Genomic DNA, 14,795 nt, shown 5'->3' on the forward strand with positions numbered 1-14,795 from the left:
TGCGCTAGATTGATAAATTTCTTAATATGAGTTTCACTCAACTTTTCCACAATATGAGGTTGACTGTAAAGTGTTGCCACAGACCTTAAAGTGAACATGGGACAACGTTTTTGTTCCGAGTTCCATGGACCAATCAATTATCAGTATCGAATTGCAGTAGATATAGAAACGACAGTACCGACCCCCGGCAGTGCCTAAATTAGCACGGGAGGCGCTGTTCCACACGGATCAGTTGGTACTGCAGTGGAAAAAGCTAAACAAAGCGGGAGCACAGGTTCTGGCACGGCAAGGCAGTGGAAAAGCACCAATAGAGAACAATACATTGGCTGTCAAGTCAGCCAGTCACCTCTGTTGTTGGGAGGCCAGTAGCCTACTGGGCCTCCTGCACCTCTTCTGACAAAGTGTGGTTGTGCAGGCCAAGGCCTGATTCTGTCCAGATGGGGCATTCTGAGCAATGGTGGAACCCCACAATGGCCGTTGTTGATGGGATGCCAGAACGGCTCTAACTGAGGATGCCAGTTTTGTACCACTGAGGGAAATGGTTCAGACAAGCAGTATCATGCATATCATTATATTCTTGGATGCAAAACAGCATCTATGACTGGCGTCACTAACTAACTCACTCCATTCAGTAAGTCAGTCGCTCATGGTTAGCCACTCTGACCCCTAGTTTATGTTTATTTAGGAACCCCATTAGCTTTTGCACTTGACAAAAGCTACTCTTCCTGGGGTCCGACACTTAAAACAATATTCAAGACATTACATCATTATCAACATCATTAACAATCTCATCCTCAGTTAAGGATGACAGTGTACAAGATATCAGTATAAAGTATACAAATTTAATAAAATAAATATTGCTTCCTGAGCAGCACTCACTGCCATCAACATAAACATAATGATCAATAGGCCATAAGGTGAACCCCGTTAACGTTTCATCCCGTTCCCACCTTGGGGAACTATGAAATGTTCACTCTGGGTGAAAGATCCATTTGTGTAGATTTATGAAGAAAAAGTTCTCAATCTACAATCCTGCCGGTTTTGCTCAATTATACTTTTAAAGTCGGGACTAGATCTTTCCTCGCAAACAGATATTTTGCTCATCGGCTTTGCGTATATATATATTTGATGTAAGTGGTGAGAGTTCTGTCACGTGTATTGCGCTCGACCAATAGCAGCCGCTTTGTTGCCAGGTTATGGATGAGGGACGACAACAAATTTGTGTAAACAGTCTAGCAGTAGCATGGAATCCATATCGACAAGTAAGTACAGAAGAGGACGGAAAAGAAACACCTTCTAAAGTTTGCAAAAAGGTTTCTAAACAATGTTATTTATATGCATCTCACGTCCGTTCAGAAAGAAAGTGTACAAGATTTTACACAGACACGTTGGGATATATAGAAACTGTGTCGAACGGTGGCTTAACTTGCCAGGCGAGAATCATACCATTGCGGAGACATACAAACATTGTTTAGAGATCGAGTTTGCCAATGTTCCTGGAGATGCTGGTTCTCACGCTACTAGCTATAGGCGTTTATAGACAACAAGCGCTTGGATATAGCTGAAAAATGGGCCACAAGATGTTTTTATAGTTTACATAACTAGCATTCTAGTTTTCAGATACTGTATGCCATCTAGTTGTATTGTTTTACAGTGATGTTTATGTAGCTCGTTCATAGTGATGTTTTAAGTAGGTTAGCTTTCAGAACCAATGCTTGGTGTTACCCTCACCTCTTCCCAGTGGCGTCATTTCAGTAAAAGCCAAGGTATGGCAAGGAGGGAGGGTGGCTGTTGCGGCCGGTGCTACGTATAGTAGAGGAAGACCCTGATAGGCCAAATTTATTTGCTCGATTGATTTACATTGGCTGCGACGATACATTGGCCTGAGCTATTGTTATGCAAAGACAGGTAGCCAGGTGGGTACTTGGCGGCTTGGTTGTTTATTCCGAGATAAAGAGCAGCCACCTCTGTCTGGCGTTCAACTACAACGCGGCAGCGCCATCTATTAGGCTGGGTGGTGGGGTGTACTAAAATGACAGATCAACATTGCGGACGGACCAAAATACCAGCGCGCGTCACAAATGACACGCAAATTAGATGATTTTGTCACAAGCCAAGGCATGGCGAGAATTCAGGCACAATGTTCTATTTTACCGAACCCCATCCTAAAACATGCCTTTGTGATCCCAGCCTCAGACAATGAGTCCGACGAGTATGGCGAGGGAACCTGTAGTACTAGGCACGTCACCCCTTCTAACTTAGGTGAGAACTCAGGCCACATAATGCCATATATCCATTACCAATTCTACACAAATGTATGTGCATGTAAATACTGTATTCATGTGTATGTGTTTACTGTATGGGTATGTGTAGATCTGGTGTGTAAAAATGTGGACTTGAATGTAGGGTGGCCAAACATCCCGATTTGTGCGGGACAGTCCCGCATTTCAGCCCTCTGTCCCGCATGCCGCAAGAGAAGAACATTGTCCCGCATTTCAATAAGTGTCCCGCAATTCAATAAACAATTATTATTATTATTATTATTAATAATTATTGTTTTTGTCCTCTCATTAATCCCCAAAACATGCACTAATGCACGCACCGCAAGTACTACATACGTAACGTTATGTAACAGCCTATAGTCTAACCAGCACAAGCGCATTATATATACCTGGCGCGAGCTGTTTATTTCCGGTCGCTCAAGTTGCGCTGCAATAAACAGCTCGCGCCAGGTACTGTCTATATATATATGCAAGCTGTTATTGGCTATTGGTTATTGGGGGATGACGTGACTGTATGCGAGGTCTACCCCATACCCTGCGTCTGGCACTGACAAGTCCAAAAGCTTGTCGTTTGTTATTGGCACAAGCAATTTAAAATTAGAAATGGTAAAGGATCATGAAATATCAAACGGCCACATACATACTCTAGCTACCAAGCGGGCGAAGACTGGTCTGTTAGAGGAGAGTGTTGCGGTCAGATTCCTGGTCTCAATGAAATCAGCTCAGATGGACAAGTTGAAGCTGCTGTTCCGCATCGTTCACACAATCGGGAAGAAAGGAAGACCCTTCACTATTTGTGGATGTGCGAGTAAGTATTAGACAAACTAATGTCGCGGGTGGGGGTATGTGTGTGTATTCATGGAGCGGTGGGATTTACCCATGGGAGTTCCCTCTCTTGCGTTACAGGCTGTGCCGTTGGAGGAAGCTGATTGGCTGGCTGGCGCATAGGGGCGGTGCCCTGGAACCCCGCAAACTCGCTCAAAAGGGAGGCGAGTATTGTCAGCTGGGGGCGAGACACAGAAGGACGAGACCCGGAGCAGAGGAGGAAAGAGAAACCAGAGGACGTCGACTGGTGATATTGCTGGTACACACGGCGCTATTGCTGCTTCCAGAACGAAAACGGGAGTCGAGAGGACGGTAGCAGAGGACGCAGGGCTGCAAGGACACACGGCTCTTTTTGTGTTTTTACCTTTCCTCCAGTGGAACCAGTTCATAGCGGCGACTGCGGTGTTTCCTCCAGTGGAAACGAGTGGAGCTTCAGACCGGAGGGACATTATCGCCACACCGGGCGCCGTGAGTAAAGAACGCAAGACAGTAGAATACGTGCCTAAACAAACGAACTATTTTCCAGAGTGGTAAATGAAGACATAGACGAACGGTGACTGCATTTGAATTAGGAATATTATTAGTGGCGTGAAGCTGAAGATTATCGGAACGGCATACAGTAAAGCCAGTAATACTGTCGAAGACTGGAACCTAGTATTGTGGATTCTCCATCCTCTGTGAACTACCTTTTCTCTCTTTTCTAAATCATATGGAGGATATCTAATCCATTGTGCATTGTGACGAACCCGTGAACGGGGGGAACCTTGCTCTTACTGACTGTGCCTTTCATTACAGGCGGAAGGACATTATTGCACGCCTGGTGCTTGGAGGGCCTAAAACACCCCAGTACAGACCGAACAGTTTTTAGCCCGAAGCCGAGAGGGGCTACGGAGCGGAAGGAGGTGGCGTCCTTCCGGCCCTCAGCTTCGGGCCCCGGTTATCATTAACCTTTTTTTGTATCGTTTGTAACTCAGCGCTTCCACTGCCCCAGACCTAGGTTAGGATATGGGAGGAGTATTCTAGGCCTGGTCACAACCCCTAGCGGTGAACAACACCCACTATCCTATCCAAACCCCCTTAATTTACCGTGTGAACACTTAGTGTGTATTTATCTACCTATATTCTCCCTAAATGATTTTGCCGTGGCTCCCCGAGGGATAGTGTGATATCGATACTTATTTCAGGCTGTTTGCAGTGAACCGTGTGGTATAGTGTGATTCTAAGTTGACGTTTGATAGTCATAGACCCGTGTGCAGGGCAGACTCTTTTTCCTTCACGTGTGTAGTGTCTCAGGGGCGGGGATAGGTGGCGTGGGTGGGAGTAACAGTCTGGGGGTGGGTTTACGGGGCATGGAGCACTTCCTCCTTTTAAACTACCTTAAGCTTAAGAGGCGTGGGTATTTTAATCTAGTCTAATAGTGTTTAGGTAGGTTTATGAATTTGTATCTTATGTATTAAAGTATTGCCTGTTTTTCTTAAATACCATTATGTAATAAAGTATTGCTTGTTTTTGCTAAACATTCTCTCCTTGTCTGTCTGTGGTCCTGGGGAATCTGTTGTGGTAGTTCAGCAGAGCTCTTTGGAAAGTACACCTGTGCGCTTGCACTTCCTAGCTGTAGACTGGGGTGCTTTTCATTGGGGTCTGGTGACACTAACATGTATTATTAAACTAATATTACTGTGTTTGTTAGCTAGCCACATTAATTTAACATTAAGAAGCATACAGGCTACAGACTAACACAGCCCCGTCGCAAATATTCAGCACCATGGACATCTCTCTCTCACACACACACACTGAACAGAGGACTAGACATCAAAGCAAATATTGGTAACACTTTATATCACAGTGCTCTACAATTTAATTAATTAAGTTTGTACTTGTCTGGGCGGGTGGGATGTTCGGGTGGGGACAGATGTTATTGGATTAGATGTTATTTTATCACACACCACACTACTGACACTTTGGATTAGATATTATTTTAGCAGAGACCACACTGACATTTTGGATTAGATGTTATTTTAGATGTTTCTGTTCAAATAAAATCATATGTCCAAACAAATGCTTGCAGTTACATTGTCCATATATCAAGACCTATATTTATAACTTTTTGGGTGGGGGCGCGAGTGCGGGGATTTTTGGCTAGTGAAAATGCTGAGTGGCTAGTGACTTTGGAAAACCACTAGCCACAGTGGCTAGTGAGCCAAAAAGTTAATGTCAAGCCCTGAATACATGTATGCACTTCAGTATCACATTACAAGAGAGATCACAGGGTTCATGTATCTTAACTCTATATAGCCATATAACCTCTAGGAGTTGGTAGGTAATTTAACAGCATGTTGGATTGTGGTATTCTTCTATACAGTGATTATCATTTACATTTAGTCATTTAGCTGACGCTTTTATCCAAAGCGACTTACAAGTTCTGTACGACAAGTCATCAGGAAGGGCACAACTCTATCAGCTGAGTATGATTATGAGTATAATAAGCAATTAATACACAACACTATTGTGTTTTTAATACATTAAATGCTTATATTTTGATCAAAATGAATACATTATGTAAACATGATTATTGTATACATATTCATTACTGTCCCGCAATTTCACCAAATGTCCCGCAAAATCGACACTGTCCTGCATTTGGATCATATGGATTTGGTTACCCTACTTGAATGTGTGTGGGGATGGGGTTGTGTTGCACATGTACAGTCTAGAGAGGGGTGAGTTGACCAGGCCCAGCCTCACTCAGTTGTATTTTCTAACTATGTATTCTAGGAATGTGTGTCTACAGTAGGGTGTACGGGTATGGACTAGTTATGGTAATAATTGTATAATTTACAGGTCGACAAATGCAAAGGGGAAGAGGTGCTGGTGCCAGGAGGCATGCTAGAAGCAGGTCAGGGCGTGGTGGCAGCCAGGATACCTGGCATGACAAGGACTGGGTGCCCAAAGACTTCACTGCCAGCCCAGGACTATGCCAAGGTGCTGCCACGGTGTTGTCCGACCAGCCTGTTGACTTTGTTGGACTGTTTTTGACAGATGAGTTACTGCAGACCATAGCTTGGCAAACCTGTATGCTGTGCAAACCCTTACAGCGGAGAATGCCAACATGCCGAGGAGCAGAGTGCATGCTTGGAAACCAGTGAACGTGCAGTATTTGGATGAAACCATACTGTGGGCACCTGCCGTGTACAGAGCCTGGAACTCTCTGCCGTGTACAGAGGCTTGAACTCTCTGCCGTGTACAGAGCCTGGAACTCTGCCATGTACAGAGCCTGGAACTCTGCCGTGTACAGAGGCTGGAACTCTGCCGTGTACAGAGGCTGGAACTCCTTGCTGTGTACAGAGCCTGGAACTCTCTGCCGTGTACAGAGCCTGGAACTCTCTGCCGTGTACAGAGGCTGGAACTCTCTGCCGTGTACAGAGGCTGGAACTCTCTGCCGTGTACAGAGGCTGGAACTCTCTGCTGTGTACAAAGGCTGGAACTCTGCCGTGTACAGAGGCTGGAACTCTCTGCCGTGTACAGAGCCTGGAACTCTGCCGTGTACAGAGGCTGGAACTCTCTGCCGTGTACAGAGGCTGGAACTCTCTGCCGTGTACAGAGGCTGGAACTCTCTGCTGTGTACAGAGGCTGGAACTCTCTGCTGTGTACAGAGGCTGGAACTCCCTGCTGTGTACAGAGCCTGGAACTCTCTGCTGTGTACAGAGCCTGGAACTCTCTGCCATGTACAGAGCCTGGAACTCTCTGCTGTGTACAGAGCCTGGAACTCTCTGCCATGTACAGAGCCTGGAACTCTGCCGTGTACAGAGGCTGGAACTCTTCCGTGTACAGAGCCTGGAACTCTCTGCCGTGTACAGGGGCTGGAACTCTCTGCCGTGTACAGAGCCTGGAACTCTCTGCCGTGTACAGAGGCTGGAACTCTCTGCCGTGTACAGAGGCTGGAACTCTCTGCCGTGTACAGAGGCTGGAACTCTCTGCCGTGTACAGAGGCTGGAACTCTCTGCCGTGTACAGAGGCTGGAACTCTCTGCCGTGTACAGAGGCTGGAACTCTCTGCCGTGTACAGAGGCTGGAACTCTCTGCCGTGTACAGAGGCTGGAACTCTCTGCCGTGTACAGAGGCTGGAACTCTCTGCCGTGTACAGAGCCTGGAACTCTCTGCTGTGTACAGAGGCTGAAACTCTCTGCTGTGTACAGAGCCTGGAACTCTCGAGGAGAGCACAGGAAGTTCCTCGCCTTTCTCACACCACTGGGAGGTGAGGAAGTGGGGGGTGAGGCCATGGGAACGGAGGAAGTGGAGGACGTTGGCAGGCAGCACAAGGAGCCTAGGGCCCCAAGCAGAGACCCTCAGAGTAGGTCGAGTGGCAGCATTGGAGCACATGGGACGGCAAAGTACAAGTCCACCCACAAGAAAAAGAATCCTACTAGAGTATGTAGGGTGTGCAAGAAGGGTGGGTACAGAAGTGAAACGAGGTATTATTGCACATCATGCCTTGTCCCTTTGCATGTTGGGAGTGTTTCATTCTCTACCACACAAAGAGATTATGCTGGTTTACTTGCAGTACCGCTACGTGCCAGTCACTTCACAACACTTGAAGTCCATCGTGACTGTGGATATACTCACGGACCTCCGTTACATAGACATGGCAGTTTTGCACCAATTGTGTACAGGGCTGCACATAGCACTGGTGCTACAGAGGTTGATAGTTTTGTATCACAGGCCAAAATGTTGTAGCACGAGTATAAAACATGTTATATTTCTAACAGTCACAAATGTGCTTATTGTATGTGTTACAAAGGGTCAGATTAAACCGAATATATATATTTATTACTTGAGATATATTGTATAGTATTTGTATATCGTCTGATATCCCTTGTATATTCTTTGTACATATACACGGAATATCCCTTTACCTAGTACAGACCAGACCATAATATTCGTTCTCCTATTGGACAGCGATCCCCTAGGCGCCACGGCCATACCCCCCAATGTCTAGTTCAAAGTCACCGCTGAGACATGTCTGGACATGCCCGGTTCTGCGCAAGAATACGAGACAGAAATAAGGCTGGTACTAGATTGTTCACCTTACGTATAAATACGTCGCAGGTGGATACAGCAGTTAGTTACCCAATAAGTTGAAGCCTCACACCTAGAGCTGCCGCGGTATTGATGTTTTCCTTACCGCACACATTTGCAAAATATTTCCTACCGCCGCGGTTATTACCCACACAAAAAAAAAAAAAAAAAAAAGTTTGAATGCATTTTTTTTTTTTAGTAGTAGTCTACTCTTTATAGCATATAGCCTGCCTCTAGTCTAAATGTCTATCTTTAGAGGATGACTTTGCAGCATGAATATTGTTTGGGATTCGGCAAGCACGCATTAGTTATTGAAAGTGAAACACAGATTCGAAGTTTCCCCTCTGGTCGTGCGCAGTTCACTCGGTGTCGCGGGCAGGGGTGGTTACCCCTAACCCCCCCGACCCTCTTATTATTATTACTATAAAGTTACTACTTTATAATAAAGGCATTCGTTTTGTGGCATTAACATTATATAGTTATACGTTCAATAACATCAGCGTATTTACCGAACCATAGCAAGGCAAGCAATACTCTATTCATATCTCAGTTCCTTTCTTTGCTCAGAGCGTGCTGAGTTGTCCCATTCTGCGGTCTGTTAATAAAGTTTTCAATCAGACAAGTGTATAGAACGAAGGGCTTTTATTATAACATTCGTTGCAGACAGTAAAATCATTATGTCTCGTTTAGTACTCCTGAAGAGCGATGGTAGTCCACTCCGGCGGAGAGTTAAAGCTAACGTTATTAGCCGTGTTGTGATGAGCCGACATTCAGGACGTAAAAAACGTGTGACGCGTCTCTCTTCTAACCAATCAGTGGTCTGCAATGTTTCACGTGACTTTTCTGGTACCCAATAGGGTCGCTTGGAACCTCGATAGAGGAGTAGGGTATATCTGCAGAGCCGCAAGCCCAACGAGAGGAGGGTAATTTATTATTATTATTATTATAAAAAACAGCGGTGACGCGGTATTCAGCCTACTCTGCTGTGGCCGTGATGTAACAGCGATACCGCGGTAATGCGGTAATCGCAGCAGCTCTACTCACACTACGATACAACGTGCTGTGAAGTGGGCCCGTTTTGCCCCGAAATAGAGCCTTGAGACCGCGTGCGAATTGATAGCTGAAGTGTCAGAGTTTAACGCTGTATCGTCGAGTTCGACCTATTCTATTATTAAGTAATAGTCTATTATGTATAGTGTATCGTGCGGCTACCGTTCTACAGTGACCAGCATTACCAACGTTTCATCGTACCGAGCTAGTGTGCTTATCCAGGCTGGGCGGCTTAACCTGGTGCCGTCATCCGAGGAGCCCTAGACGAGAACTGTGTGGATATGTACACTGGATAACCTACCCGACGACTACAGAGCCCTTTTCGGCTGGATTATATTTGCTTTGGTCCTGTAGCTGTTGGAGCGGAGAATCGTCTACACCCACTGTTGTGTGGGATTTACCCTATGAGCACCGTCGAGCCCGCCTCTAGTACTCTGAGGCTGGCTAGCTTTCCTCCATGCGGCACTGCATACCGGAAAATAGCTGTTGTTCGTCTACGGATCAAGGGATTATTGCACTGTCTCCTGTACCTGGAGTCTCCTTATTCCTCGTTGACCCAGACTTTCTGCTACCGACAAATCCTCTCCCCTGCTGGCTTACAACCGGAGGGACCCCTTTAGTATCTCCAGCTGATCTACTAGTGTACCATATATAATTCTTATGATACAGGTGGTATTAATTATCTCCTGCGTAATATGCTCATGGACTTACGCTCTTGACCTATTCATGCACATTCTTCGCCTTACAAGCGCAACTCTCAATCTTGATAAGTAATGTAAGATAATCTTCGTGCTGCTAATAAATATTCTTCTAAACAGTATTTCTTGTGAAGCCGTGTTATTGTGGGTGTGTTCATCTCATATACCTGTGTACTGTATGGCCAGTAGTAATGTACATAACTCAGTAGTGGTTTAATGATACCATACTTATTCAATACAGTCAGGGAATTGTACCCCTCAGTTACAGTATGCGTTATTTAGTTGCAGTGCCATGTTTGGTCACTAAGTGGCGCTCCATTGTTTGTACCTGATGTAGCTCCAGGTTTAATTTGATTTAACCTGAGCCAGTATAGTTTTATAGTACATAGTCAATAGCAGTGTAGACATCATAGTATATGTATACATATACTATAATGTACACTGTATTGTAAACATTGGACATATTGCACGATCAAGGTTATAATTGCACATTACATGTTACACCTGTAAATGGTTTCTTGTTGAACGACAAATTGCACGATACCCTAATATCCAGGGAACATGGCCAAGTTATTTATTTATTATAATTGTTTTAATTATATTTTTTCTTTTGTTTATTGATGCCTTCGTGATGTATACTGTCCTTATGTGGTATGATTTCTTTTGTATTTTATGTTGTCTTGTAATAAATGTTCATTTGAATTGAATTCTCTCATTCTACAGCAGTATAAATTTGTTATTGTTATGTAGCGCCCCCCCATGGTGGTTGTGAATAGAACAATTGTATGTAAGATCATGAGACCTTTGACCTGGAAATATATGTCAGATGAGCAACAAGCACGAACTGCGCATGCTGCGCACAAAACACGCAATATCTCGCTTTCTAGAAAATTAGCATGGATTTTTTTATATATTTTTTTAAACTGGCCACTCTTTAGCCTCTTTAGTTTGTTCCCTGTTGGTGTGAATTTTCTAGCCACTTTTCAGGCTTCACCTTATGGCCTACAAACAGTCAATTGTTTTTCACCGCTATGTGCCCCCTAGCGATGGCTCATAGGAAATGTGCTTTATGTGCTTTGTGTAAAGCTTCACATCGATCTACAACAGCACGTGTCCTTGTTACTGGTCCAAAAGGGAAAATTACCCCCCCCCCCCCCCCCCCAAAAAAAGGAGATCAATTTTCATCATTAGTGTAATTTACAGTAAAGGGGCAGTTCAACCAAAAAAAAGAAGAAGAAATTATATATATATATGTGTGTCCACCCTTATCCGGAGTGCCCTTTTATTCATACAGATAGTTTGTGCTTAGTTTTGGACATATCTGCCTTCACTCCAATACAGTACAATCAGGTTTGTGAAGAACTCAAAGCAATGTCTCCAGAAATCATGATAATCCACAGACCTTGTTGTGAGCAGTTTAATGTAGGAACTATTTTCTACCAAACTACACCCCCATAATAATGAATGGGGTTGTAGTTCGATAGAAAATAGTTCCTGAAACTGTATGTGGCTTATCTTGAGTAACTGGGTCATGATTTCTGGAAGGACATATTTGATTATGAGTTAAGAAAAAAATTAATATATTTAATAATAATAATAATAATAATAATAATAATAATAATAATAATATGTGCACCACAAACAGAGTGCCATTCAGCGCCATTGAAGTGAAGGCAGCCCCTTCTCCACAGCAGATGTCTCCAAAACTAGGCATCACATAAAAACCATCTGGATTGATAGATAGCACTCCGGGTAAGGGGAATTTCTTTTTGGGGGGGGGGGGTGAACTGTCCCTTAACATGTTCAGGCAATTTCATAGAAATATAGGACCCAACAAAATAAAATATTCATATGGTAGGGGAAATTATAGAAAAATAAATATTAATTTCTTTTTAATTTTAGTTGAAAGTAAAATTTTACTGAAAAGTGAAATGTTTGTACTGTAAATAAACTATACTTGCTAGCTTCAAATGTGTGTCCTGTGTTGTGCTCAACTTGAGAAATAACACGACAGATGCAACATCAATGCACACCCGTTTGCTCCAATACCCTTGTTTTACTTGCCCCGCAACAAATCGTACAAGCATCAATGTGGAACCATGAATCTGTACAAATAGTTGATAGGTGAGTGAATGAGCTGCAAAGGGAAAAGTCATAATGATTAGAGACAGTTAACATGATGGCATGAATTATTTCTTACCCGCTCGTTTAGCATAGTCTAGTTGCTGCTGCTCCATAGCATCAATGTGTTCTACAGAAGAGTAAGACGAAACTTGTTTCAAACAGGCTGAGTATCGCTTCGATACCGTTACCATACATTTCATATGGTTGTATGATTTTGTAATGCAATAGCCTACATTACTTGGACTATCATTTAAATATCATCATCTGTGTAAAATAATCCCACTCACTGGTGCACACGTAATGATCATCTGTAAAATAATCCCACTCACTGGTGCACACGTAATGATCTGTAAAATAATCCCACTCACTGGTGCACACGTAATGATCATCTGTAAAATAATCCCACTCACTGGTGCACATGTAATGATCATCTGTAAAATAATCCAACTCACTGGTGCACACGTAATGATCATCTGTAAAATAATCCCACTCACTGGTGCACACGTAATGATCACCTGTAAAATAATCCCACTGTAAAATCTGTAGAATAATCCCACTCACCAACAGTAGTGAGTGGACACGGCAGTACGACACCCCAGGCTGCCGCGGCTTGCTCCAGCAACAGGGAGGTGATCCTGCGGTGTGCCAGGGCGTTCCAGTGCACCCCGTCGTTTTTGCGGTGCTGGAGGGAGAAGCGGAATTCGAAGTGCAGGTCCAGGATGTCAAGCCCATAGGCGTCTGCCAGGGAACGACTGTAGAAGTTGGCTTCGATCACATCGTGGCGCAGGTCAGAAGCCATGACCTCCATCTGAAGGATGTGACGGACGGGCAATGAGAGGTAACAGACCAGGACAGAGTAAGGTCAAGTCGGCCTGGCCATAAGACGACTGATCTGGATCAGGCTTCTGGTTCATTTCCCCCTACAAAACCCAGTGTATAAACTAATGGGAACAGGACCAAGCTACATTGCCAATTCTCTTGTCAACTATGTGCCCCCAAGAACATTACGACCATCTACTACTGGTTTATTGAAGGTTCCCAGCAACAGCCAAAAGAAGACCCGGGAATGTAGCGTTTGCTAATTATGCACAAAATAATGCTATGGAAAACCAAACCTATGGACATTAGGGGAGCTAGCTCACTAAATATTTTCAAAAGTAATCTAAAAACATACCTCTTCACCATAGCATTTTAATACACCATCACTTAGACTCCTTACACCAACACTGATTATTTCACTGTAAATGAGAGCCATTTTATTGTACCGCTTTTATTCCGTCTATTTTAGGCTCATTTTACGTCTATTTAATTATGTCTGCACTTTATGCACTGCTTTTATTATGTAAATTCTATGCCTGTCAATTTTATGTCCATTTTACAGCTGTGAAGCACTTTGGGCTGAAATTCTTGTATGAAAGGTGCTATACAAATAAAGTGTATTATTATTATAATTATTATAATAAAGCCCCATTTTAACTGGATTTGTTTTACTGGTGGAGATCCATGCATGTTTTATGTGCTACTTGAAGAATCTTTGCAGGTTCTCAAATTATGGCCTTTAGCCCAGATATAAATTGTCAAGATCTACACTCTGCCAGCTTCCAAAAAGGTATTAGAGATGTCAATATGAACTACATTGCCTTATCTTTATTCTATTTTTACTTACATTTAGCGGACGCTTTTATCCAAAGCGACTTACAAGTTCTGTACGACAAGTCATCAGGAAGGGTACAAATCTATCAGCTGAGTAACAATGTTCATCAAAGTGTTGCATGTTACAGTGTAGGTTAGTTTATTAGGACAAGTGCATGAAAGTAAGGTTAGTTAGGGTTAGATTTTTTTTTTTATTTTTTTTTATTTTTTTTCAGATAATGGTTGAAGAAGTGCGTCTTTAGTCGACGGTGAAAGATTGGACGGGTTTCGGCTGTCCTAACTGGGGTGGATAGTTCATTCCACCATTGTGGGGCAAGGACTGAGAAAGGACTGACTTCTCTTTGATGACCCTCCCGGAGCTTGGATAGGAGTAGGTCTGAGACGACCAGAAGATGCAGAGCGTAGGAGTCTTGAGGGTGTGTAGTTAGAGACCATTGACCGGAGGTAGGCGGGAGCGGTTCCCTTTGCCGCACGGTATGCTAGGTTGAGGGCCTTGAAGCGGATACGTGCAGCAATGGGGAGCCAGTGCAGGTCTCTAAGAAGTGGGGTGACATGGGCCGACTTCGGTAGGTTTGAGATCAGGCGGGCCGCTGCGTTCTGAATGAGTTGAAGAGGCTTGGTGGCAGTGGCCGGGAGGCCAACGAGCAGTGCGTTGCAGTAGTCGAGGCGGGAGATGACTGTTGATTGGACAAAGAGTTGGGTGGCTTCTTTTGTCAGGAAGGGGCGGAATCCTTCTGACGTTGCTCAGAAGGAATCTGCAGGGCCTGGTTGTCACTGCGATGTGAGCAGAGAAGTTCAACTGGTCGTCGAGGACAACACCAAGGTTCTTGGCGGTCGGGGACGCGGTCACAGCTGCATTCTCGACTGTGATGGAAAGGTCGGTCAGGGGGGAGGATTTGGCAGGCAGGTGGAGCAATTCAGTTTTGCTTAGGTTCAGTTTGAGGTGGTTGGTCGTCATCCAGGCGGAGATGTCGGACAGACAGGCTGAGATCCGCTCAGAGACGTGGATATCTGAGGGAGGGAAGGAGAGGAAGAGTTGAGTATCATCGGCATACTGTAACAATGATACGAGAAGCCATGAGACGTGA

The 14,795-nt window shown here is 44.2% G+C and overlaps 1 protein-coding gene across 2 annotated transcripts in view; it reads right to left on the minus strand.

The window, feature by feature from the left end:
- The window catches only part of fam113 (family with sequence similarity 113), a 51,411-nt gene that overhangs the window by 29,597 nt on the left and 7,019 nt on the right, over positions 1–14,795 (minus strand). For both annotated transcript variants that reach the window (XM_084332639.1, XM_084332638.1), the window contains exons 6-7: positions 12,616–12,862; positions 12,131–12,181 (exon numbers count right to left, since the gene is read on the minus strand). In XM_084332639.1, the coding sequence (XP_084188765.1) occupies positions 12,131–12,181; positions 12,616–12,862 (298 nt within the window). The remainder of the gene's footprint in view (positions 1–12,130; positions 12,182–12,615; positions 12,863–14,795) is intronic.

Source organism: Notolepis coatsorum (assembly GCF_963971535.1).
Source record: "Notolepis coatsorum genome assembly, chromosome: 17".
Lineage (NCBI taxonomy): Eukaryota > Metazoa > Chordata > Actinopteri > Aulopiformes > Paralepididae > Notolepis > Notolepis coatsorum.